Source organism: Lolium perenne, chromosome 4, assembly GCF_019359855.2.
Source record: "Lolium perenne isolate Kyuss_39 chromosome 4, Kyuss_2.0, whole genome shotgun sequence".
NCBI classification, from domain to species: Eukaryota; Viridiplantae; Streptophyta; class Magnoliopsida; order Poales; family Poaceae; genus Lolium; species Lolium perenne.
The window spans coordinates 312,528,406-312,556,168 of NC_067247.2; the positions used below are offsets into that span (position 1 = coordinate 312,528,406).

Genomic DNA, 27,763 nt, shown 5'->3' on the forward strand with positions numbered 1-27,763 from the left:
CCCATGGACAAGAATTTTTCTTTCCATCCTTCTATCCTCTTGATAATACGTTCCAGTAAATATAAAAAGCTATCAGATCTATCCACACCCACAAGAGCAGGGAGACCTAGATATTTACCAGAAATTGCCTCTGTCAAAATGTTAAGCTCAGAACAGATTTCAGCTCTCACATCAGGATCCACATTTGGACTAAAAAATATGCTGCATTTTGATTCACTCACTAGTTGCCCTGAACTTGCGCAGTATTGGTCAAGAACCTGTCTCAATGAGGTTGCATTACTCATGTCAGATTTCATAAGGATAAGGGAATCATCAGCAAAGAGTAAATGCGACACTGATGGAGCATTTGCAAACCCTGACACCTTCTATGCCACGAACCTCCTCTCTATGAGCCAGAAGACTTGAGAGCCCTTCTGCACAAAGTAAGAACAAATAGGGTGAAAGGGGGCACAAATTTCTCTATCTCTTGATTATTAAATCTGACTTTATATGTGACAGAATGAACACACGCCATAAGGAGTGCCACAAAATCTTCATGAAATCCCAACCGGATCATCATCTTCTCCAAAAAAAAAAAACCCATTCGACACGATCATAAACCTTATGCATATCAAGTTTTACTGCATAATAGCCCCATTTACCTTTCTTCTTATTTTTGATTTTATGTAAACTCTCCTATGCCAGCAGAACATTATCAGTAATTAGTCTACCAGGGACAAAAGCACTTTGTACCGGAGAAATAACATCATCAGGAATATGCATAAGGCGAAGAGCAATCATCTTTGATATTACCTTGTATAGCACATTGCATAGGCTAATAGGCCGGTATTGGGATATTTTCTCCGGGCTCTCCACTTTTGGAATAAGGACAATCACCGTATCATTCTAGCCATCATGTATAATTTTTTCATTTATTGCATCTAAGACTTCTTTTGTTAGAGAAGTGCCCAAAAAATCCCAGTATTTCTTGAAGAAAACCGCATGCAGTCCATCTCCTCCTGGAGCCTTCAAATCTCCAATAGAGAACAAGGCCTTCTTGACTTCGTCTACACCATAAGGTCTCATGAGCTGCTCGTTTATTGGAGCAGTGACCTTTGGCATTACCTTCTCCAATACTTCCGGATCAGGCTCATCTATCTCCGTAGTAAACATACCTGCAAAGTATTGAGATATCATGGGGTTTAAATTAGAGTGACCCTCCACCCAATTACCCCCATCATCCTTTAGTTTATTGATTCTATTTTTCCTCCTTCTCTCACTAGCAAAATTATGGAAATACGAAGTATTTTTATCTCAAGCTTGGAACCAATTTAACCTGCTTCTTTGGGACCAATGTATTTCCTCTTTCTCCAAGAGTGACTCAATTTCCTTTGCTAGTTCTCTTTGTTGCTCAAGAGTCTCATCATTCAGCGGACCATTCACCACTCTTTCCATTTCTTTCTGAGCATTCTTAATATTCCTTTTTGTTTTTTGTAGAACTGATTTGTCCCACTTGTGAACCAGGTCATGTACAATAGCCAGTTTTCCCGCTAGAGAACCTGTTTGAACTCGCACACCCACCTGCTCCCAAGCCTCCTCGACCACTTCCTTGAAATGGGCCTCCTTCAGCCATTTGGCCTCAAAACGGAGCATCGCTGGCCCAGTTCTCTCAGTAACACCCGCACAATCAAAAGTCATTAAAATTGGCCTATGATCTGATATGCTATATTCCAGGTTTTGAAGCACTGCATCACCAAACTGAATATTCCAATCACCATTAGTTAACGCCCAATCTAATCTTTCTCTAATGAGACCTCTGTGCCAAGTGAATTTGTTGCCGGTGTATCCAAAATCAGCTAAGTTACAGTCATTGATAGCATCCCTGAAATTCCGCATCAGGTATTCTGGCCTAGGGTTGCCCCCCTCTTTCTTAAAGGGATATAAGATTTCATTCATGTCTCCCATAACTAGCCACGGGTAATTTGCTTGAGCATGCAAGTCCCTCAAGATCTGCCATGTAATATGCTTATCCTGCCATCGGGCTACCCTAGCTAGCGATCGTTTGCTCAAAACAAATTGAGCGATCGGTTTAGGACATAATTTTTTTTCCATTTTAGGAACGTTTTGGACTGTAGTATATCCTATTTCAGGAAAGTTCTGCATGCATGTAGAAGGGAACAAATCTGATGACGTAAAACGAGAATCTGTCTCAATTTGAAAATTCAAAACATTTTATCTCACAAACGACAACTCCGATTTAAGATCTGTTTTCACCTATGAGTCGGTCTCGTCGAGATCTTCAAAAATAGCACCCATATTTATATGTTTCGACAAACTTTTTTTCGGGCTAAAAGTTATCAACTCTCTCTATCTGAATAATCAACCCCTCCGTACTTGAGTGATCAACGGTGAATATATAAAATTATCAACATGGTGCAGGCTATTAAGGGAAAGTTCTGCATGCATGCACAAAATAGATGAATCTGCTGATGTCAGCGGAATCTTTTTCCAAATTTGAAAATTCAAAACATTTTATCTCACAAACGACAACTCCAAATTAAGATCTGTTTTCACCTATGCATCGGTCTCGACGAGATCTTCAAAACTAGCACCCATGTTGATATGTTTCGAGAAACTTTTTTTCGGGCTAAAAGTTATCAACCCTCTCTATCTGAATAATCAACCCCTCCGTACTTGAGTGATCAACGGTAAATGTATAAAATTATCAACCTGGTGCAGACTATTGAGGGAAAGTTCTGCATGCATGCACAAATAGACGAATCTGCTGATGTCAGCGAAATCTTTTCCAAATTTGTAAATTCAAAACGTTTTAACTTTCAAACGACAACTCCAAATTAAGATACGCTTTCACCAATAAATCCGTCTCGACGAGATCTTCAAAACTAGCACCCATGATGATATGTTTCGAGAAACTTTTTTTCGGGCTAAAAGTATCAACCCTCTCTATCTGAATAATCAACGCCTCCGTACTTGAGTGATCAACGGTAAATGTATAAGATTATCAACGTGATGCAGGCTATTGAGAAAAAGTTCTGCATGCATGCACAAAATAGACGAATCTGCTGATGTTAGCGGAATCTTTTCCAAATTTGAAAATTCAAAACGTTTTAACTTTCAAACGACAACTCCAAATTAAGATTCGCTTTCACCAATAAATCCGTCTCGACGAGATCTTCAAAACTAGCACCCATGTTGATATGTTTCGAGAAACGTTTTTTCGGGCTAAAAGTTATCAATCCTTTCTGTTTGAATAATGAACCCTCCATACTTGAGTGATCAACGGTAACATGTATAAAAAATTTAACCCCAAAGTTAATTTTATTTGAAACAGTTTAGCGATTTTTCTTTTAGTTTAGGAGCTATCAACCCGGTGTCCTGTTATTTATAAACAGTAAATATAAATAACTACCAACCCTAAAAATCTAATTTTATTTCGAATATTTTGGTGACTCCTTTTAGTTTACAAGTTATCAACCCGGTGCCCCGTTATTTATCAATGGTAATTATAAATAACTACCAACCCTAAAAAGTATTCCATTTAGAATATTTTAGCGAACATTTTTTTTATTTTACAAGCTATCAACCTGGTGCCTCGTTATTTATCAACGATAAATATAAATAAATAATAACCCTAAAAAGTATTTCATTTAGAATATTTTAGCGACTCTCTTTTAGTTTACAAGCTATCAATCCGGTGACCCGCTATTTATCAATGGTAAATATAAATAAAAATCAACCCTCAAAATTTAATTTAATTTAAAATATGTAGCGACTCTTTTTTTGTTTAGAAGTTATCAACCCGGTGCCCCGTTATTTATCAACAGTAAATATAAATACCTAGCAACCCAAAAAAGTTAATTTCATTTAGAAATATTTTAGCAACTTTTGTTAGCTTACAACTTAAAACAATACTTAATTTGAGTAGCAAGTGGATCTTCCCACCCGTTATTTTCCCCCTTGAAAACCAATGACCCGAAAAAGGGAATTGCAAAAGGACCCCATTAAATATGAATTACCGTACGAAAATAAAACCCAAAAGGGAATTGCAAAAAGAGAATTGAGAGTCTGCCTCGTGCTGAAGAAAAAAGAGTGAGATGATATGTGTATGCATGCAACAACTTATGAAAGTGTGCTGAAAAGTTGGCTCATTAGATGCAAATCCATGAGATGCTCTCTGCATGTGCATGCATGTAGTGTGAACGCTCTTGGCTGCATGCAACTTGCTAAGTAGTAATACAAGTTGTTAGTGTGAACACGTGTGAACACAATTAAAACACTACGTGATAAAAAAGGAACTGACTCGCGCTTTCGCGCGAGCGCTCCGCGCCGACAAAAACCGATCGCTCAAGCGAGCGATTGCTAGGGAGAGGATTCGCCTGCCATCTTAGTTCACCATACAGACCAGTGAAGCGCCAAACAAAACCAGAACTATGATTAACATTTACATCGATAAAATTCTTTGTTTTGAACCTTAGAGAAATTTTTAGGCACTAGTGTTAGTAGTTACCTATATTACAAAAAAAAAAAACATGACAGGAGGAGTGAGAACGCAAGGCAGCCAGGCGCACCCGCAGGCGGTCGGAGGAGGAGGGCGACCGTTCCGCTCAAAACAGACGTCTGCCCACACGCCAGCGCCGCTACCATTCCAACCCAAGAGAAGAGAAGTAGCCTCGCCGTCGCTCACTCCCCGGCGACCGAAAGGCACAGCGCCGCTGCCACTGCCAGCCTGCCAGACCGCGACCGCCGAGGCCGCCGTTTGTCAGCGTCGGGACTGGAGTGGCCCGCCGGGCACCCGACCGCAGGAGCGGCGGAGCAAAGCAGCTACAAAGAGGTGCGAGTCAATGCGGCAGCGCGCCCGTCTCCTCTTCCACCTCACCCACCAAAAATACAAGAGAAATCCTCGCGGCTAGAGAAAAAATATCACCACTCAGCCAGCTTCCTTCCTGCCGTCTCGTCCTCCTCCACTCCTATCCCCAAAGCCACAAGCCCTCCTCCCCCCTCTCTCTCCGTCTCTCGCTTTTCCCCTTTCCCCATGACCAGCCGCCGCTGATGGGCCCGCCCGCGCAGGACGCCGCCGCCTCCTCCCCCTCCGGCGGCTCCTCCCGCGGCTCGTCCCGGCGCAGCGGCCCGCGGCTCGAGCGCCGCAACGCGTCCAAGCACATCCCCTACCAGTACGACCAGGACCTCTACTGCAGCTACCCGCCCTCCTCCCCGCCCCCGCCGCGGGCCTCCTCCGCCACCACCTCGCTCGCCTGCTCCGTCGACCTCTCCAGCTTCCGCATCGGCGGCAGCGGCGACGGCGGCGGCGACGTCCAGCTCCTCTGCCGCAACCTCGGCCTCTCCGGCCCCGACGACTTCGCCATCTCCGTCACCGACTGGGAGGCGCACAAGGCATACCGCTCCTCCTCCGCCTCCACCTCCCCCTCCGCCCGCTCCAAGCCCGACCGCCCGCAACCGCGCGAGTCCCCGCTCCGCCCCGACCCCGCCGAGGTCCCCGCCTTCTCTCTTGCCGCTGATTTCGAGCTCCCGGCTAAGAAAACCGAGCCAATTGAACCACCATCACGGCCCGCATGGCTGGATCCAACCTCCCGGCCAAGCAAACCAGCCTCCGAGGTGGGCGGGATCAAGGGCGTCCGCCCGCCGCCCGTCACGCTCAAGCCGCAGCCGACGATGCTCAAGCCACCGCCGTCGATGGCGCGGCTACCCAAAGCCTGCCTGGCCGGTTCCACCTGGGACATCCTCCAATCGTTCGCGCCAGAGGATGCCCAGCCCATCAGATCCGCTCGTGATTTTGGATGCGAGGACGCCGAGGAGGACGAGGACGAGGCGGAGGTGCTCACGCTGGACGACCTCAGGCTCGGGGACACCTCCGAGGAGTTCACCGGCATGTCCTCCATATCCACCACCAACGACGACGAGACCGCCGACCCCATGTTCTACATCTCGCCCAACGGCAGGTTCAAGAGGAAGATCCGGTCATGGAGCCGGGGCATGCTCCTCGGGAGCGGATCCTTTGGGACCGTATACGAGGGGATCAGCGAGTAAGTTCTCAAACTCACTCGTATGCTGGTTGTTAATGTTGTGCTTGAACTCAAGTTGCTATGTCTGGTCCAACTCTTAAGATAGGGTAGAGTACAAGTACATCTGGAAGCCGTGATTAACCTAAGTTTCGTACTAGAAGTCTAGAACTGATCCTCTACCTGACTAGAAGCCCACTGGCTCTAGTTTTAACTCTTGAGACATAGTGCATAGCACACACTCCCTCTGTTCCCTTATAATTAACTCGTATTTCTTACAAAATAAATCAGAGTTAATTAAAAGGGAACGGATGGAGTACTGATAATAGTAATTGAACCATCTTCAACAACCTAAACAACACATCTGTTCCAGCTGTTAAACATTCTCAGTCATTATGGGTTCTGAATTATGTGGTATACTTAATAAGAGGGATATTTATCTTCTGGAGATGAGCGCCTTTAGCAATGTCCCAGCTGCTTCTCTTTCTTCATCTAATGGTATACTGCTTCATGCTTCACAGTGAAGGCGTCTTTTTCGCGGTCAAGGAGGTGCCCTTACATGATCAAGGGAGCAATGCTCAGCAGTGTATTTTTCAGCTTGAGCAGGTTGGTTTAATTGGACGTTTGTTCTATTGATAACATCAGAGCCATAGTATTTTATGAGTTGTTTCCTTGTATCTTCAATCCGGCATCGTATAAATTTGTTCTACTTTTCAGGAAATTGCACTCCTGAGTCAGTTTGAACACGAGAATATAGTGCATTATTACGGAACTGACAAAGTAAGTTTCTGATCTTCCAATCATGCAACACTTCATTCAGTTTTTGAAGGCACTCTTGTGCTATTGTGCTGTATATAAATATCATAGGTTTCTATCTACTCAATTCTTTTGATGCTTACAACCATCAACTGTGTGACTGTCGCAGGAAGACTCAAAACTGTACATCTTCCTTGAACTAGTGACTCAAGGATCTCTCGTGTCTTTGTATCGGAAGTACCGCCTGCGAGATACTCATGTTTCGGCATATACAAGACAAATTCTGAACGGGTTAACTTATCTCCATGAGAGAGACATTGTTCATAGGTAATAAAATTACCTTACATCATGCATCAATGATGTATTAGTTTTTCGTTTGGCATCTGGATAAGATCAATTAGATCACTGATTTTGTTCTTGCCTTCTAAAATAATGACCACCTTAGTTCACATTGATGACAAGCCCTGAGGAATCATGTGTTATCTCCATGTGCTTTTACACATTGAGTTTAATTTAATAAAATGTCATCTTGCAGAGATATCAAATGTGCCAATATACTGGTACATGCGAATGGATCTGTGAAACTTGCAGACTTTGGACTTGCCAAGCAGGTCCGTTTACTTTCTTGCAACGCCCTGCATAATTTGATTATTGGTATTTCAATTGTTAAGTTATCCCATGGACTATCTATCTAACATTGCTGTATGGAATGTCTTTCAGGCTAGCAAACTCAATGTCCTTAAATCATGCAAAGGAACTGTATATTGGATGGCACCTGAGGTATGTCACCACACTCTATAAGATCAGATTAGTGTATGTTTGAATTGCTTGTTTACCTTGGCACAATTCATGGATTCATGAGTAGTAGTATGATCCAGAGGTAAAGGGTGGTAAACTGTTGACGGTGAAATGAATAGTGTTGAGTTGTGTCCTGAGGTACTGAAGTACAGCTTTGGAGTTTTATACTACACCAGTTCAGTTGGCTTACTTTGCTTGGACCTTTTAGTGTTGTCATTAACCACTCATTCACAACTATGAAGCATCTAGTTCAGTCGATAAATTTTGATCCTAGCAGATTAATGACTTGAGTTACAAATTGGTTGGTTGGCGTGTCATAGTTTTTGTATTGACAAGATACTTGGCATAAGCATAATGACATGTATGATATGTCCATACCCTGCTCCATTATTCTAAGTGGACACACTGAACTGTCAGGTCGTCAATCCCAAGAAGACGTATGGACCTGCAGCTGATATATGGAGCCTGGGTTGCACGGTCCTAGAGATGTTGACACGTGAACTTCCCTATCCTGATCTGGAATGGGTGAGTAATCAGTACTATCTCTTGCAATTTTGAATTACAGTGCTGGTTCCAAGAGGTCTGCTGTTTCCTGTTTGTATAATTTGTTGACATCAAATTCACATGGATTCTTGCAACTTTTTTGTGCAGACCCAAGCCCTATACAGGATCGGCAAGGGGGAACCACCAGCGATTCCAAGTACTCTTTCAAGGGAAGCTCGTGATTTCATAAGCAAGTGCGTAAAACCAAACCCAGAAGATAGACCTTCTGCGTCCAAACTGTTGGATCACCCGTTTGTGAATAGATCAATCCGGTCTGTACGGTCTATGAGGACATCTTCGCGGCCGAATTCATCCACACGTGGCGTGATTGGATAGAATCGAGGACAACCGTAACATACTGGCAGAACTGTAAGTTATTCTTCTAGACTGCACGCGTTGTTGCCGTCAGCTACTCCGTTGTTGCCATATGTTTCTTGTCTAACAGTGTTGGTTAATCTGACTTTTAGTGTGCCTGCTTATCCTACCTGCAGATATCTTGCTAATTATTCGGAGCTGGCTGGAAAGAGGACGATCATTTTAAACAGTATTGTCACCGGCATCCTCGTAGCATCTTGTTTAACATTGCTTGATTCTTTACCATATTTCTGGGGAAGATGTTTTTGTGATACGGCTAGTATTCTTCTTCCCGGAGATTAGAGCAAATGCGCATGGGAGCGCATGAGTGTAGTGTGAAGTAGGAAAGGACACGCTGTAAATATGCCGTGCTGTCAATGTCATGGTGTGGAATGAGATTCACTTGTTGATCCTATTGCAAAAAGAGTTAAAAAAGAGAAGAGGTTTGCTTTGGAACTTACGATGAAGTGCTAGCTTGGATTTGCATATCTTGTTGTATAACTTGTTCTATGCTACCCTCAGCAAGAGTGCACGGTACGGCAAAAGTTTTCTTTGCATTGTACGGCCTTTCCTAGGGAAAATCTTCTGGTGGCGGGTGCTCGCCAGTTGGCATCTATTGCCTTGTTCTGCTTCCGCCGCGTTATTTGTTGACGTGGGGTATCTGTCTCTGCGTCCGTACTTGATTTTTCAATTAGAAAAATCATTGTCTCTGACGTTGTTAGCAGTATTCCTATAATGAAAGTAGAACAAGAGAAGCGCGTAGTGTCCAAAGGTAGTTAAAGAAAAAGAATGGTGCGCATCAACGTCTGGCTATTTTTAAAACATATCGTCTCATCTTGGTAAATTATGACGAGGCTTGCAAAGCTTGAAGATGCTATACTACTCCCTTTGTCTCATAAAACACATGAGGAAGATTTATCAAAATTTAGATGTATCTAGACATTAAATCATGTTTAGATGCATTTAAATCTTCTCTTTTTTAACAGATGATCCCATTTTACTGATATCACAGTGAGCCACATCACCTGAATTCTTATGTTCATTGGATCTACTAGCTGGGTTGATCCATCTACGGTGATCCTAGTGATGAATGAGGCCGCGTGTACTCGCTTCATCTCTGCATCCATTCCCGCAATTTCTCATGGGCTGGTGAAAACAGTTCGGTTGGATGTCCCTTGGTGGGCCGTCCATGCTACCTGGGTTTGGACGTCCTTTCGCGGGCTCGCGCAGCAAATGTGCATGGACTGCTGGCCATTCGTCTGGAAGAGAAAAACACCTCTTATTATGGCGTTGTAATCACATGCAATGTCTCCTCCGCTGCTGCGACCTAAAACGTCCCTGCGATTAATGGTCATGACACTGCCATATGATCCCAATCGCTTCATCTTACCGCCCAAGTAGTCGAGTCGCCTCCCCACATCAAGTCGTTCGTCGATTCATATATATACTTCGGGTGGCACCAGATCGAGCATATGCGTTTGCCCAGTAGAGGTCCTCGTGTCCTGGACGCCCCCATCCTGCCACTGCTGTCACCATCGAATACATAGGTACCCATACCCATGGAGGCGGGTATCTTCTCTGTACGACTCTACCTGCTTCAGGCCCTTCCCTCACGTATCTTCTCTGCACGACTCTACCTGCTTCCTGTCCCCCCCACCCCCCCCCCCCCCCCCCCCCCCCCCCCAAACATGGGGGCTGCTGGATCTGCATACTTTGCTCTCACCGATGGTTTGCTTACTCACAGGTTCGGATATTACTTTGCCTTCTTGCTATTTGACCGTCCGTCTGCATACTCGTGGAGTCCCTGGGTATTTGGATTTAGGTACTGTAGCTAATTCTTCCGGTCTAAGTATCTTCTTAAAACAATGTGCTTCTACGATGTACTCCTAGCTTATGGTGTACTGATCTTTTTTGCACTTCCATGACCACTACATATTATTTACGAGGTGTTACACATGTTGAATCTTTGCAGCAAATGAAGGCAAACTCTGCAGGGTGCTTATTCGATTGCTATATATATCCATACAAAAGGAGAAGTATCAGTTCAGATATCAACATGTATTTTTCTTACTCCTTATAGTTATATATATCATGTAATGTAATCTCAAATTCTGAAGGCATGTCTATTAATCTCCTTAGACACACTCAGCCGCTTCAGCTTCGTTTTGATGTTTGTATTCTCTGTGGTTGAAGATGCAGGCTAGATGAAATAATTGGTTAACAAATACCTACTTCAAGTGGCGGCCTTTTGGTACGTCTCTTTGCTCAATTCTTCCATATACGCTAATTAACGCGGTTACACTACACATATACTTCATGTATGAATTACATGACCATCTTTGCATAACACACGTGTAGTTAGTGTATCTCAATTTTCATGGTTCATTCACTATAAAAGTATGTCATGTTTATTGTTATCTTGAATACACAAATTGTATAGTATGGCAGGCTGAAATACTCGCTTGTGAATATATATAGGTAACCCATGCTGATCTCTACCTATTCTTTTGAATAATGTTGTTCTGGCATGGCTATTTAGGTGTTAAATTTATATCCAAGATGATAGTAATGTTCTATCCATATGAAAAAGTGATCTAACGATATTACCATCATCATGCCTCGGGTTTGTATGGGACAAATATCTGTTCCATCTTTTGTTTCAGATTCTAAAGAACAATATGCAAAGTTGCAAAGTTTTTCTTCTACGAGTTCAGGCACATGAATATTGAATTTACAGAGAGATGAAAAGCTTTGCCACAATTATTTCTACAATTGGTTGTAACATGCAGTTGGTTATAAAGGGAAATTTGTATATGAAAATTTTATTTTCATATGCAAGTGGGAAATGCATTGTAGTCGATAAACATACCCATAAATGTGTCAAGGAATATGTATATATATTTTTTACATAATACTAAGAATTTATCAACCCATGCTTCTTATAAGTAAGCATGTATCAGTTCTTTACTTTTTCGCATACGTGTCCGCAGCAACGCGCGGGGTATCATCTAGTTTAGATAAATTTTTAACATGTTTCATGGGACAGAAGGAGTACAATTTTGCGACAGGAGGTTGACTCATCTGGTAGTTTTGCCAATGCAATGTAAAAGATCTGTGTGCTTACTAATAAATCATGCGAGGGAAGCTCAGCGCTATGCGTTAGGGCATCTTCACCAGCGCTCCTATATGTAGGGGGGGCATAGTCTGTGTATGTGCCTCGAAATGTATAGGTCGGGTTAGCTAGACACATATTCAGACCGAATTGTGGAGGCTGCCTCTAGCCTACTTTTTATTATTAAAAAACATTTACATTTAAATGAATGGTTTGAATTTTCTTAAAATTTAGGTTATATTACAACAAATTTCTCACGAAATTCAAATAAATAAAACAAAACCTAGTCTTGAACCTTAGTTCTTGTCGTTAGAGGGCACGATCTCACGCCGAAAAGAAGATCCCATCGAACAAAGTGTTGAAGATCACTTATTATACATAATGTCATCTCTATTTAGGTGGAGGCCACAAAAACACGGTTAACAAAACCTAAGCTAATTTGTTGAAGCTTTATTTTATTAAAAACTTCACTCATAGATTTGTTTTCCACTCCTACTTAGGCCAGCAAGACCAGCCAAAGAAGGATAAAACCGACTTCAGGTGGAGGCGGCAACTATGGGCGCGTTTGGTAGCTTGCGTTCTCGCATTAACCGGTTCTCAAAGCACCCCTGGGACAGGCCCTGGAGGAACGGCCGAAATTGCAGTTTCTCCGGGGCCAGACCCGTTGCGGCCAGAAGGCTGCACGCGTGGGGAAGGGAGGCTGAGACGCCCCGTCCCTTTGGGAACACGCGCCATAATTAGCCTCACCGCTCTCCTCTCCTTCCTCTCACTCGCGACCGCAGTCTCACCTCCCCCAAACTGTCACATCACCCGGCGGTTCCCCTCCCGCTGACCAATCTGCCGCACCGGCGCAGGGAGGAGCACCGCTACCGGAGGAGGAGACGTCGGCGCCGAGGACCTCGACATCGGCCGCAATCTGCTCCGCAGACCTCATCGGCATCTCGTCTTCGCCCGCGACCTCGAGCTCGTCCTATGCCGGAAGAATGGCGGTAACGACCCCTCCTTCTCACCTTCGTACTCGTTCTGTTGAAACATGTCATTTTCGGGCATTTCCGACGACATGCACATTAGATCTGCTAGGGTTTTCGTTAGGATAGCGGTCGGATTGACGCTTAGCAAGATGTTCGTCCCCATTTCTTGCAGTTCTTGTCCAGTTCTTGCAGTTCACGGTCTCGATTTGTAGGATAACGTTGCATAGAAAACAAAAATTTTCCTACCGCGAACACGCAATCCAAGCCAAGATGCAATCTAGAAGACGGTAGCAACGAGGGGGTATCGAGTCTCACCCTTGAAGAGATTCCAAAGCCTACAAGAGGAGGCTCTTGTTGCTGCGGTAGACGATCACTTGCCGCTTGCAAAAGCGCGTAGAAGATCTTGATCACGATCGGTTCCGGCGCCACGAACGGGCAGCACCTCCGTACTCGGTCACACGTTCGGTTGTTGATGAAGACGACGTCCACCTCCCCGTTCCAGCGGGCAGCGGAAGTAGTAGCTCCTCTTGAATCCGACAGCACGACGGCGTGGTGTCGGTGGTGGTGGAGAAGTCCGGCGGAGCTTCGCTAAAGCTACGCGGGAGTTATGGAGGAGAGGGGGGCGGCTAGGGTTTGGGAGGGGGTGGCCGGCCACTCAAGGGGGGCGGCCAGCTTGTGGTCTTGGGGTGGCCGGCCCCCTCCCTTGGCCCCTCATTATATAGGTGGATCCCCAAGTGTTGGTGTCCAAGTCTTCGAATAAGACCCGAACCAAAAAACCTTCCATAAGAGGGGAAACCTAGCCCAACTAGGACTCCCACCAAAAGGTGGGATTTCCACCTCCCATGTGGGGGGTGGCCGGCCCCCTATGGAGGAGTCCACTTGGGACTCCTCCCCATCTAGGGCTGGCCGGCCATGGAGGTGGAGTCCCATGTGGACTCCACCTTCCTTGGTGGTTTCTTCCGGACTTTTCTAGAACCTTCTAGAACCTTCCATAGAACCTTCCGCGACATTTTATTTCACATAAAATGACATCCTATATATGAATCTTATTCTCCGGACCATTCCGGAACTCCTCGTGATGTCCGGGATCTTATCCGGGACTCCGAACAAATATTCGAACTCCATTCCATATTCAAGTACTACCATTTCAACATCCAACTTTAAGTGTGTCACCCTACGGTTCGAGAACTATGCGGACATGGTTGAGTACTCACTCCGACCAATAACCAATAGCGGGATCTGGAGATCCATAATGGCTCCCACATATTCAACGATGACTTTAGTGATCGAATGAACCATTCACATATATTACCAATTCCCTTTGTCTCGCGATATTTTACTTGTCCGAGGTTTGATCTTCGGTATCACTCTATACCTTGTTCAACCTCGTCTCCTGACAAGTACTCTTTACTCGTACCATGGTATGTGGTCTCTTATGAACTCATTCATATGCTTGCAAGACATTAGACGACATTCCACCGAGAGGGCCCAGAGTATATCTATCCGTCATCGGGATGGACAAATCCCACTTTGTTGATCCATATGCCTCAACTCATACTTTAGGATACTTAAGCCCACCTTTGTAGCCACCCATTTACTGTGATGGTGTTTGGTGTAATCAAAGTACCTTTCGGTATAAGTGATTTACATGATCTCATGGTCATAAGGACTAGGTAACTATGTATCGAAAGCTTATAGCAAATAACTTAATGACGAGATCTTATGCTACGCTTAATTGGGTGTGTCCATTACATCATTCACACAATGACATAACCTTGTTATTAATAACATCCAATGTTCATGATTATGAAACTAATCATCCATTAATCAACAAGCTAGTTTAAGAGGCATACTAGGGACTTCTTGTTTGTCTACATATCACACATGTACTAATGTTTCGGTTAATACAATTCTAGCATGATATATAAACATTTATCATAAACATAAAGATATAAATAATAACCACTTTATTATTGCCTCTAGGGCATATCTCCTTCAGTCTCCCACTTGCACTAGAGTCAATAATCTAGATTACATTGTAATATACCTAACACCCATGGCATTACGGTGTTGGTCATGCTTTGCCCTAGGGAGAGCTTTAGTCAACGGATCTGCTACATTCAGATCAGTGTGTACTTTGCAAATCTTTACTTCTCCATCTTCGATGTACTTGCGAATCGAGTGGTAACGCAGCTTGATATGCTTCAGCCTCTTGTGTGACCTTGGCTCTTGTGCATTGGCGATGGCACCCATGTTATCACGATAAATGATTAATGGGTCCAATGCACTAGGAACCACACCGAGCTCTACAATGAACCTCTTCATCCATACCGCTTCGATGAAGCCTCTGAAGCCGCTATGTACTGCGATTCCGTTGAAGACGCCACCGTGCACTTTGCTTCGAGCTTGCCCAGCTGCTGCGGCACCATTCAATATAAACACGTACCTGCATTGTGACTTAGAGTCATCGGGATCAGTGTTCCAACTTGCATCGGTGTAACCGTTTACAACGAGCTCTTGGTCACCTCCATAACAAAGAAACATATCCTTAGTTCTTTTCAAGTACTTCAGGATATTCTTGACCGCTGTCCGATGTTCCATTCCCGGATCACTTTGATATCTGCTAGTCAAACTAACGGCATGTGCTATATCCAGTCTAGTACATAGCATGGCATACATGATAGATCCCATCGCCGAGGCATAGGGGATATTACTCATCCTTTCTCTTTCTTCTGCGTAGCCGGTCCTTGAGTCTTACTCAATACCTTGCACGGTAACATAGGTAAGAACCCTTTCTTACTTTCGTCCATTCTAAACTTCTTTAGAATCTTGTCCAGATATGTACTCTGTGATAGCCCTATTAGGCGTCTTGATCTATCTCTATAAATCTTGATGCCTAATATATATGATGCTTCACCAAGGTCTTTCATTGAAAAACTATTATTCAAATAACCTTTAACATCGCTTAATAGTTCTATATCATTCCCGATCAATAATATGTCATCTACATATAATATCAGAATGCTACAGAGCTCCCACTCACTTTCTTGTAAATACAGGCCTCTCCATGACACTTTGTATAAACCCAAAGTCTTTGATCACCTTATCAAAGCGTCGGTTCCAACTTCTTGATACTTGCTTCGGTCCATAGATTGAACGCTGAAGTTTGCATACTTTGTCGACATTTTTAGGATCGACAAAACCTTTGGGTTGTACCATATACAACTCTTCCTCAATGTCTCCATTAAGGAACGCCGTTTTGACATCCATCTCGCCAAATCTCATAATCGAAAAATGCAGCTATTGCTAACAAAATCCTCACAGATTTTAGCTTCGCTACAGGTGAGAAAGTCTCATCGTAGTCAACTCCTTGAATTTGTCGGAAACCCTTTGCGACAAGTCGAGCTTTATAGACGATAATATTACCATCAGCATCTGTTTTTCTCTTGAAGATCCATTTATTCTCGACAGCCTTTCGGCTATCGGGTAAGTCTACCAAAGTCCATACTTTGTTATCATACATGGATCCCATTTCGGATTTCATGGCTTCTTGCCATTTGTTGGAATCTGGGCTCATCATCGCTTCTTCATACGTCGCAGGTCCTCATCATTGTTATCCACAATCATGACATTTAGACAAGGATCATACCAATCAGAGTGGCACGTTCCCTTGTCGATCTGCGAGGTTCGGTAGTTTCCTCGTTCGAAGTTTCATGATCATTATCATTAGCTTCCTCTGTTGCCGGTGTAGGCGGTACAGTATAACTTCGATCGCGCTACTCGATCAACGAGTATAGATTCATCAATCTCATCGAGTTCTACTTTTCTTCCAGTCACTTCTTTAGTGAGAAATTCTTTCTCAAGAAAGGTTCCGTTCTTAGCAACAAAGATTTTGCCTTCGGATCTGTGATAGAAAGTGTACCCTATAGTTTCCTTAGGGTATCCTATGAAGACGCATTTCTCCGCTTTGGGTTCTAGCTTGTCCGGTTGTAACTTCTTTACATAGGCTTCGCAACCCCAAACTTTCAGAACGATGACTTAGGTTTCTTGTTAAACCATAATTCATACGGTGTCGTTTCTACGGATTTTGATGGTGCTCTATTTAAAGTGAATGCGGCTGTCTCTAATGCATAACTCCAAAATGATAACGGCAAATCAGTAAGAGACATCATACTACGAACCATATCTAAGAGAGTTCGATTACGACGTTCGGACACACCGTTTCGTTGAGGTGTTCCCGGCGGTGTCAATTGTGAAAGTATTCCGCATTTCTTTAAATGCATGCCAAACTCATAACTCAGATATTCACCTCCACGATCAGATCGTAGAAATTTAATCTTCTTGTTACGTTGATTTTCTACTTCACTTTGAAATTCCTTAAACTTCTCGAAAGTTTCGGATTTATGTTTCATGAAATAGATATACCCATATCTACTCAGATCATCTGTGAAGGTTAGAACATAACGATAACCACCGCGCGATGCTATGCTCATTGGTCCACACACATCGGTATGTATGATTTCCAATAAGTCAGTAGCTCGCTCCGTCATACTGAAAATGGAGTCTTTGTCATTTTTCCCATTAGACATGCTTCGCATCTATCAAGTGACTCAAAGTCAAGTGATTCAAGTAATCCATCAGTATGGAGTTTCTTCATGCGTTTCACTCCAATATGACCAAGACGATAGTGCCACATATAAGTAGAATTATCATTAAGTTTAATTCGTTTAGCATCAATGTTATGTATATGCGTATCACTACTATCGAGATCTAACAGAAATAAGCCATTCTTTTGTGGTGCTCGACCATAAAAGATATTATTCATAAAAATAGAACAACCATTATTCTCGGACTTGAATGAATAACCGTCTTGCATTAAACAAGATCCAGGATATAATGTTCATGCTCAACGCAGTACATAATAGCAATTATTTAGGCTTAAAACTAATCCCGAAGGTAGATGTAGAGGAAGTGTGCCGACTGCGATCACATTGACCTTGGATCCGTTTCCAACGCGCATCGTCACTTCATCTTTCGGCGGTTGTCGTTTATTCTTTAGTTCCTGTTTGAGTTACAAATATGAGCAACCGAACCAAGATCAAATACCAGTGTACTAGAACGAGAACCATGAAATGAACATCTATAACATGTATATCAGATATACCTTCTTTCTTCTTCTTGACAAGGCCGCTCTTGAGATCAGCCGAGATACTTGGAGCAATTACGCTTCCAGTGTCCCTTCTCCTTGCGATAATAGCACTCGCATCGGGCTTAGGGCCGTTCTTAGGTTTCATAGGAGGCGTGGCAGCTTTCTTGCCACCCTTCTTGAATTTTCCCTTAGACTTGCCCTGTTTCTTGAAACCGGTGGTCTTGTTGACCATCAACACTTGGTGCTCTTTCTTGATCTCAATCTCAAGCAGCTTTTAGCATGCCAAAGAGTTCAGGTAACTCCTTGTTCATGTTCTGCATATTGTAGTTCATCACAAAGTTCTTGTAACTTGGTGGCGGTGATTGAAGGACACGATTAATCTCGATCTGTTAGGAATCACTATTCCCAATTCATCGAGTTTCTTCGCATGCCCGGTCATGGCGAGCATGTGCTCACTAACGGAGCTGCCTTCTTCCATCATACAATTTGAAGAAATGTTTTGATGCTTCATAGCATTCCACGGCCGCATGAGTCTCGAATATAGCTTTCAGATCATTCATCAACTCATGAGGATCATGGTGCTCAAAACGTTTTTGAAGATCGGATTCCGCATCGCACAGGATGGCACACTGAACTTGAGAGTACCGAGTTTTCCGAGTTGCGTAAACAGCTTTTACTTCATCGGTTTCATCTTCTCAGGAGGGTCACCTAGCGGTGCATCAAGCACAAATTGCAGATTTCCGCCAGAGAGGAAGATCCTCACATGACGGAACCGATCGGTGAAGTTGCTACCGTTGCTCTTAAGTTTCTCTTTCTCTAGGAACTGATTAAAATTGATTGGGGACGCCATCTCTACAACATATATTTGCAATAGTTTAGACTAAGTTTATGACAAATTGAGTTCAAATTTTAATTCAACATAATTAAAAACCTAAGTGAACTCCCACTCAAAACAATATCCCTCGCATTGTCTTAGTGATTACACGAACCAAATCCACCGCACCTAAACCCGATCATCACGAGAAAAGGTGTGATTTCAATGGCGAACACTCAAAGTGTTCATCATATCAACCATATGATTCATGCTCTACCTTTCGGTATCACGTGTTCGAGACCATGTCCGTACATGCTAGGCTCGTCAAGGCCACCTTAGTATCCGCATGTGCAAAACTGTCTTGCACCCGTTGTATGTACTTATTGAATCTATCACACCCGATCATCACGAGATGCTTCGAAACGACAAGACTTGGTAACGGTGCTACTAAGGATGAACACTTTATTATCTTGAGATTTTAGTGAGGGATCATCTTATAATGCTACCGTCGCGATCTAAGCAAAATAAGATGCATAAAAGGATTAACATCACATGCAGTTCATATGTGATATGATATGGCCCTTTTGTCTTTGCGCCTTTGATCTTCATCTCCAAAGCACGGACATGATCTCCATCATCTTCGGGCATGATCTCCATCATCGTCGGCGTAGCGTCAAGGTCAATGGCGCCGTCTTCATGATTGTTCTCCATGTAGCAACTATTACAACTACTTTGAAATACTACTCAACATGAAATTTAAAGACAACTATAAGGCTCCTGCCGGTTGCCACAATACAATAATGATCATCTCATACATATTCATCATCATATTATGGCCATATCACATCACCAAACCCTGCAAAAACAAGTTAGACGTCTCTAATTTGGTTTGCATATTTTACGTGGTTTAGGGTTTTCGAGAGAGATCTAATCTACCAACGAACATGAACCACAACGTTGATACTAATGTTTTCAATAGAAGAGTAAATTGAATCTTCACTATAGCAGGAGAGACAGACACCCGCAAAGCCTCTTATGCAATACAAGTTGCATGTCGAACGAGGAACAAGTCTCATGAACGCGGTCATGTAAAGTTAGTCCGAGCCGCTTCATCCCACTATGCCACAAAGATGCAAAGTACTCAAACTAAAGATAACAAGAGCATCAACGCCCACAAACCATTGTGTTCTACTCGTGCAACCATCTATGCATAGACACGGCTCGATACCCTTTGTAGGATAACGTTGCATAGAAAACAAAAATTTTCCTACCGCGAACACGCAATCCAAGCCAAGATGCAATCTAGAAGACGGTAGCAACGAGGGGGTATCGAGTCTCACCCTTGAAGAGATTCCAAAGCCTACAAGAGGAGGCTCTTGTTGCTGCGGTAGACGATCACTTGCCGCTTGCAAAAGCGCGTAGAAGATCTTGATCACGATCGGTTCCGGCGCCACGAACGGGCAGCACCTCCGTACTCGGTCACACGTTCGGTTGTTGATGAAGACGACGTCCACCTCCCCGTTCCAGCGGGCAGCGGAAGTAGTAGCTCCTCTTGAATCGACGACACGACGGCGTGGTGTCGGTGGTGGTGGAGAAGTCGGCGGCGCTTCGCTAAAGCTACGCGGGCGTTAGGGAGGAGAGGGGGCGGCTTGGGGTTGGGCGGGGGGGGCCGGCCACTCACGGGGGGCGGCCAGCTTGTGGTCTTGGGGTGGCCGGCCCCCTCCCTTGGCCCCTCATTATATAGGTGGATCCCCAAGTGTTGGTGTCCAAGTCTTCGAATAAGACCCGAACCAAAAACCTTCCATAAGAGGGGAAACCTAGCCCAACTAGGACTCCCACCAAAAGGTGGGATTTCCACCTCCCATGTGGGGGGTGGCCGGCCCCCTATGGAGGAGTCCACTTGGGACTCCTCCCCATCTAGGGCTGGCCGGCCATGGAGGTGGAGTCCCATGTGGACTCCACCTTCCTTAGTGGTTTCTTCCGGACTTTTCTAGAACCTTCTAGAACCTTCCATAGAACCTTCCGCGACATTTTATTTCACATAAAATGACATCCTATATATGAATCTTATTATCATGACCATTCCGGAACTCCTCGTTATGTCCGGGATCTTATCAGGACTCCGAACAAATATTCGAACTCCATTCCATATTCAAGTACTACCATTTCAACATCCAACTTTAAGTGTGTCACCCTACGGTTCGAGAACTATGCGGACATGGTTGAGTACTCACTCCGACCAATAACCAATAGCGGGATCTGGAGATCCATAATGGCTCCCACATATTCAACGATGACTTTAGTGATCGAATGAACCATTCACATATATTACCAATTCCCTTTGTCTCGCGATATTTTACTTGTCCGAGGTTTGATCTTCGGTATCACTCTATACCTTGTTCAACCTCGTCTCCTGACAAGTACTCTTTACTCGTACCGTGGTATGTGGTCTCTTATGAACTCATTCATATGCTTGCAAGACATTAGACGACATTCCACCGAGAGGGCCCAGAGTATATCTATCCGTCATCGGGATGGACAAATCCTTTGTTGATCCATATGCCTCAACTCATACTTTCCGGATACTTAATCCCACCTTTATAGCCACCCATTTACGCAGTGGTGTTTGGTGTAATCAAAGTACCTTTCCGGTATAAGTGATTTACATGATCTCATGGTCATAAGGACTAGGTAACTATGTATCGAAAGCTTATAGCAAATAACTTAATGACGAGATCTTATGCTACGCTTAATTGGGTGTGTCCATTACATCATTCACACAATGACATAACCTTGTTATTAATAACATCCAATGTTCATGATTATGAAACTAATCATCCATTAATCAACAAGCTAGTTTAAGAGGCATACTAGGGACTTCTTGTTTGTCTACATATCACACATGTACTAATGTTTCGGTTAATACAATTCTAGCATGATATATAAACATTTATCATAAACATAAAGATATAAATAATAACCACTTTATTATTGCCTCTAGGGCATATCTCCTTCACGATTTGCTTAGATCTGTTACTATAGTGCCGGATTGCGGTAGATCCTTCCTAGACCGGCCTTTGGATTGCTGAAACTGGCAGATCTTACTGTGCATGCATAGAGGCGAAGGTTTTTTTGTGTTCGGGTTTACCATGTTGTCATTGTTGTGCGAAAAGTTGAGCTGAGTCGTGCTAGTTTGTTCAGACGCAAGAGGAGTGGGAGGACTTGAAGAAGGAAGTTGAAATGCTCAAGAATATGCAGAGAACACAAACACAAGTGATGAGGGCTAAGAAACAGGAATGGTAAGCAGAAAAGCAGGTTTTGGAGACTGAGAAGAGAAAGCTAGAGTATGACATATACGATCTGCTTCAAGTGAACTTTGCAATCAAGGACAAGCGCAAGAGGATCAGGGCTACATGTGAGGAGTCATGAATGTGATTTAGACGTACTGTATGAGAATTTGTAATCTGGCCTAAGTACAATTTGTAATGTACCCTAAGTACCACTCGTAATGTACTCAATTTGAAGTGTCAATTGTGTTGTTTCTTGATTAAACTAGGCCAATGATTATACCCTGGGATCATAGTTTGAGGAGATGATTGATCAGAACCTATGATATGACTTAACATGACCAAGCCATTGGTTCTGTTCAAACATCTGCTACATATGTCCTCATTGTATGAGGCCTCTGATATCCTGCTATGCATGTTTCTGCTTCTTCAGTTCTGCATTGGCCAATGATTCAACTATGGCACAACGACAGGCATGGTGCTGCCCTCAAACTTAGTCATGTGTGCCGTATTACTGGCACACTAGACTTAGTTTGGGGACAGTCCCTCTGCCTGCCGTGTGATCCAACATATGAGACCTCGTTTTGGTATGTCTGGTGCATTGGCCAATGATTCAACAAAGGAACAATGGAAGGCTAGGTGGTGGCCTCAAACTTAGTCATGTGTGCCACTATCGTAGCACACTACACTTAGTTTGTGGCCACTCCATATGCCTGCCGTGTGGCCAACTGTATGAGGCCTTACTAATGTTACCAATGTCCGTTTTCATCTACACTACTTGTGAGCACGCACACCTCTAATTGCTTCTGTTCTTCTGGCAGACTGAGAAGATCATGCTTGGGTCACCTGCTGAGGTTCCCGGCGAGGGACCGACGAAGAAGCGTCGTGGAAGGCCGGCTAAGGTCGACCACTTCCACGACGAGCAAGGGCCGGACCACTTCCTCAAAATCATCTTCAAGCCCACCTTCGGCCGCCTCATTATCCCTAAAACTTTCGTCAAGTGGTTCAGAGATATCCCTTCCAACATCATCGTCACCACCAACACCGAATGCAACTGGAGGATGACTACGAGGAGAGAAGGCGATGACGCATTCATCGACCAGGGATGGTCGGCCTTCGCCGTCGCCCATCAGCTCAAGGTAGGCCAGTTCGTCACCTTCAGAGTGGTCATCTTCGACCACACCTGCACTGAGGTGGTCAGCAGGTGCCCGTACCTTGGCGGTCACACTAGGTGCGTCGTCTCCGAGCACCATGTATGAAGCTAACCTGGTGCCATGTCATGTCTAGTTGCTACTCGTGTCTAGTGTGTTGAACTATGATCCTGTCTGCCTTCTCCAGAACTATGATCGTGTCTGCAAAATGTTGTGATATGAACTTGTGTCGTCTATGATCACTGCTAAGTTATCTGTCGTCTATGATTGTGTTCTTACTTGTGTTGTTGATCGCTGGTAACCTCACTACTGAAGGGAAGAGGTTACCACAACCGGATTATGGGTTGCAACCAAACAGCAGGGCCGCCGTTCTGGGCTGCTACAAGGCCTTAAAACCGACCTACCAAACGGCCAGAGTCCAAATCTCCACGGGGCTGAAAAATCGCCGTACAGACCACCAAACAAAGTCGCTTTTATGGCCCATGGCCCGTCTTGAACGCGCAATGTCTCCCATCTCGCTGCACTAGTGATGCATCGCTGCACTAGTGATGCAGGAAATCGTACCAGGCAACCAAACGCGCCCTATGTTTGCATACGGATCGCTTGGGGCAGCGCTTTCTAATTATCACATAAGGTTGCTTTGAGCCGAACCAACATATTGGTTCGCTTCTTTTTTTCTAATGCATTATCCGGTGCTTCGATTAATTACTGTATGCATTATGTGCTAGTACTTACGCACGAAACAACAATCAACTTCCTTTTGGAAAGTACGGATCCAAATCAACTACTCCCTCTATATCTTATACAATGTCACTACCACATTTTCCATGTGAAAATAAAATAAACTAATAAATAGCCCGGTTAACAATGTGGAAAGCTTCAGCTTCTCGTGTTAAATCTTTACGTTGATTAGCACCATTGTACAAGAGAGAAATCTAATCATTTTTTTTCTAAAGTAGTGACCTTCACTCACATATGGATTTTTTTTTGTAGTGGCCATACATTCAAGAACGGAGGGAGTACTAGTTGAGAAATATTGCAAAATATTTTGACCAAGTCGTCAAGGATATATGTATAATTGCCAGCAAAATTTGAAATCCAACTCTGGTCGAAACTCGAAAAGGAAAAACCCAGCTTGCTGTGAATTTTGTACAATTCACTGTTGAACCTGTATTTATTTTCAAGCAGTTGGTCAAATGATTCAGAAGGTTCAGGTGTGTAAATAGATACTCTCACAGCCTCACTAAAGAAGATAACTGAATCCAAGAATCAAGGTGGACTGTACTGAATACATTAGTCCGGTGTCCAGGAAGAATACATGAAAGCAACAGCCACCCCATAGCAAGTCGGTTATCTCAGTGTGATCTCTGACAAATGATATGGCAATACATCTTTTGGAACTGACGGTCGTACATGAGACAATGTGATAAAAATCTTCCATTCTGTGCAAACCCCACGCTAGTGGAATGCTTTTCCAGCAACCCATTGGTACTGGAGAAGCACAGCATGATCGACCGGAATTCGGGTTCGCAATAATGCCACAGCAAGCACACCACGGAACTGGCTCTTGTTTACATCAGAGCTGAGGCTGAGTTTGTTTAGGAAGCTGAATGAGCCCTCTTAGATTCCAAAAGCTTCAGCTCTTCACGCCACCCTTCAATCTTCTTTGTTTTCTCCAGTTGCTCAGGCTTCAATTTTTCTGGTTCCCCTTGCACTTGTGCCTCCGCTAAACGTATCTGTGGCACAAATCACACAATGCAATAAAGACACCAATACATTTTGAATAGTGCACATACATGCTGATGAGTAGGTGGGCAAGGGAGGAGGCAAACCTTTTTCTTTAGTGCACGGATTTTCTTATCGATCTCTGGAGCAGATGATTCTGCTTGCAAGTTATCAGCCGCATTTGTGGAAGGGGTTGCCGCCATAACTGGAGGTTCAGAAATAGCAATGCCACGTATCTGCTCTGCTACACTGTCCACTGTATCCCTCTGCTTATTAGTTTTCGAAGAAGGAACCTTCACAGTTTCTACAGCATCAATCTCCTCTATATCCACGCTCTTCCCTTTATCATTTGTTGAACCACCCTGCTAACGAAGAATATAATCCCGTATCAAACCATAAATCTATTGCAAAACTAGCTAGTTGTTCAATGAAAATACTCCCTCTGTTCCATAGTTCTTGTCATGGTGCAATACAAGTATACAACACTGTCCACAAAAGATGTCTCAGCTTTGTCAAGAATTATGGAACGTAGGGACTATATCCAATCATTAGCCTGGTGGAATATAAGCATACAACACTAACCAACATCTATATTAGACAAATTATCAACAGAGAATGTTTGAATAGTTAAACATGTCTTCTATGTTTTCAAAATTATCAAAGTTATACTGCCATAATATTAACAACTCAACTTATCCTGCTTCATACTGTGTGCTCCCTCCGTCCCACAAAAGATGTCTCAACTTTGTCAAAATTCAGATGTATCCAGACACTAAATAGTGCCTAGATACACCGCGACATCTTTTGCAGGGTGGAGGGAGTATGATATATCACCACATTTATGCAGAACCAAATCACATTACTATGGCAGTTCTGTTGCATCATTTTTTTAAACATATTCAACAATTGATTAATGTTTAAGTGGTTGTTTCTTGACTCATTTGTTACTTGAACAGATTCGGTGTTGCCATACAGCTATAATCCAACTCTCGTTTAGTCATGATCACCGTGTCACCTTGTCTAGGTAAGTTCATAGAACCCTTATTCTATTCGTAAGCAAAAGCTACATAGTAATCGTAGTAGTACTAGATACTTTTCTTGATCAGATATTCAACTAACTAAGATGAGCACTACAATAACAATGATAGTACGAAACAGCTCTAGAGGAGTACAACAAAAAGAGGTTCAATAAATGATTAATGTTTGGGTGGTTGTTTCTTGACCCGTTTGCTACTTCAGTCATATGAGGTTAAATGGGCTTGCCACACGATTTGAACAGACTCGGTGTTGACACACGGCTATAATCCAACCCTCGTTTGGTCATGATGATTGTGTCACCTTATTTGGGTCAGTTCATAGAACCCTTATTCTATTCATCATAAGCAAAAGGTACACATTAGTAGTACTACATACTTTTCTTGATCACATATTCAAATCCTAACGAAGTCGAGGACTAAAGTAACAATGATAGCAAGAAACAGCTATAGAGGAGTATAACAAAAGGAGGTTTCAGTGCCTACAATGCAGTAACAATAAGTCAATAATGAGTCTGGATTGGATTACTAGAGCCCAAGAATAGTGCTTATGCTCTAGTACTCGAAGCCCTGAATCAACATGGGCTTGAGCGTTGCAACAAAATGAACACACATACAGTGCTAATTCGATCCAGATTAGGCTTTGGTGTCACAGCATGGCTGAGATTGGAAGCATAGTCTTACATAATATGACAAGAGGAGCACATGGACAGCTAAATTTCAACTGTGCTCTTCTAGATTACTATAGCTTAAGGATTTTCGTTTTTTTTTTTTCTCATAACATGCTTTATGCATCTGGATGAAATGCCTGCAATCATAATACATGTGTAACTAAACAGAGTGCGCTAGTACTATATAGGAATGCATTGCATTTACTAAGGATGCGGTACAACATTGTAATGGTTCCGATTGATCTGCAGATTAAATACAACTCTAGTTGCCTGTCTTTGTAGAGAAATGATTTGCAAACTGTTGCCTGTTGCGGAAACAACCTAAACTATCAGCTATCACTAGCAACGCAAGAAATTAAAGACCTATGGTTAAGACAACACCCTACAGAAAAACATATCACACTTCCTCTGGAATGGACCTTCGGCAGAATACATTGATGTTTATCTATTCATCACAGCTAAGCTCTAAATCGAATTATCATAGCGGTGGTATCATTAAACATCGAGTAGCTAACAAATGCCAATTGCTGCCCTCTATTACGTTGACAGTAGAAGTATAACTAGCCAACTAACTAGTATCAATGAACAATTGTGACACAAGAAAGAAGAGAGAGGAACGCCTACCTGGTGCCGTTTCTCCTTACGCCGCTCGTTGCGCTTGGCCGCCTTCGTCTTGGGCTTGGCATCTAGAGCAGGATCGTACCCCGGCGGCACGTCGGGCCCTGACTTCCTCATCTGCAATAAGAGCAAGGACGACGAGTCTGAACCAGGGAACAGGTTTGGTGGCACAATAGTGTACGAGGGGTGGTGCGAGGACTCACGAGGGCGCCCTTGGACTGGTAGAGGGCAACCTCCTCCTGCGGGGTGTAGCCGGCGCGGATGCGGATCTCCTTGCGGAGGGTTCCGTCCGGGCGGCGCGTCGGCGCGATGACGCGCTCGCCCTCCTTGGGGATAGAGAGGAGGCGCCGCTGCTCGCTGTCGGTGGCGGCGTCCATGGCCGCGGCGGCGTACGGGGGGCTGCGGCGGCGACGGTGGCGGCGGCGAGGGCGGACGGGATGGGTTTAGGGGTAGAGTTCTTCAGGCGTCAGAGTTAAGACAGGAGACCGGAGGTTGGGTCGGGTGAGATTGCGGCGTTGGACTCGAATTGTGTTTCCTTTTCTTTTCGACAAAGAAAAGGAAATAGTACTACTAATTTTTTTTAGGCACAACTTTGACTCTAATGATCCTGTAAGAATTCTGTAGGATTAAAATCCTTGAAAAAAATCTTTGAACAAAATCCTAGTTGACTTTTCTCGTCCATTGTGTATCTATATTTCTCAATTTGTTAGGTTTTGGTATGAGAAACTTAAACATGTATTTGCATATCCACTATCCCCAAATG

At 43.7% G+C, this 27,763-nt stretch overlaps 3 protein-coding genes across 4 annotated transcripts; 1 reads left to right on the plus strand and 2 right to left on the minus strand.

Annotated features, from left to right (window-relative positions):
• Positions 1 to 1,293: 1,293 nt before the first annotated feature.
• Positions 1,294 to 1,875, minus strand: LOC139830214 (uncharacterized). Its single transcript, XM_071818222.1, has one exon. The coding sequence runs from the start codon at positions 1,873 to 1,875 to the stop codon at positions 1,294 to 1,296; it is 582 nt and encodes a 193-aa protein (XP_071674323.1).
• A 2,955-nt stretch (positions 1,876 to 4,830) lies between these two features.
• On the plus strand, positions 4,831 to 8,928 carry LOC127296143 (mitogen-activated protein kinase kinase kinase 1). The gene is made up of 9 exons (XM_051326172.2): positions 4,831 to 6,041; positions 6,539 to 6,623; positions 6,735 to 6,797; positions 6,943 to 7,100; positions 7,309 to 7,384; positions 7,494 to 7,553; positions 7,989 to 8,096; positions 8,223 to 8,483; positions 8,606 to 8,928. Exons 1-8 carry the CDS (start codon positions 5,050 to 5,052, stop codon positions 8,448 to 8,450), a joined length of 1,770 nt encoding a protein of 589 aa, XP_051182132.1. The 5' UTR covers positions 4,831 to 5,049; the 3' UTR covers positions 8,451 to 8,483; positions 8,606 to 8,928.
• Positions 8,929 to 24,209: 15,281 nt separating this feature from the next.
• On the minus strand, positions 24,210 to 27,490 carry LOC127296144 (partner of Y14 and mago). 2 transcript variants are annotated; one of them, XM_051326173.2, is made up of 4 exons: positions 27,204 to 27,490; positions 27,007 to 27,117; positions 24,785 to 25,042; positions 24,210 to 24,688 (listed from the first exon to the last, which is right to left on the minus strand). In XM_051326173.2, the coding sequence occupies exons 1-4, from the start codon at positions 27,375 to 27,377 to the stop codon at positions 24,551 to 24,553; spliced, it is 681 nt and encodes a 226-aa protein (XP_051182133.1). In that variant the 5' UTR covers positions 27,378 to 27,490; the 3' UTR covers positions 24,210 to 24,550. The 2 variants fall into 2 exon arrangements, with proteins under 2 accessions (XP_051182133.1, XP_051182134.1); XM_051326174.2 differs by having other exon boundaries at positions 24,785 to 25,039; positions 27,204 to 27,487.
• Positions 27,491 to 27,763: the final 273 nt, after the last annotated feature.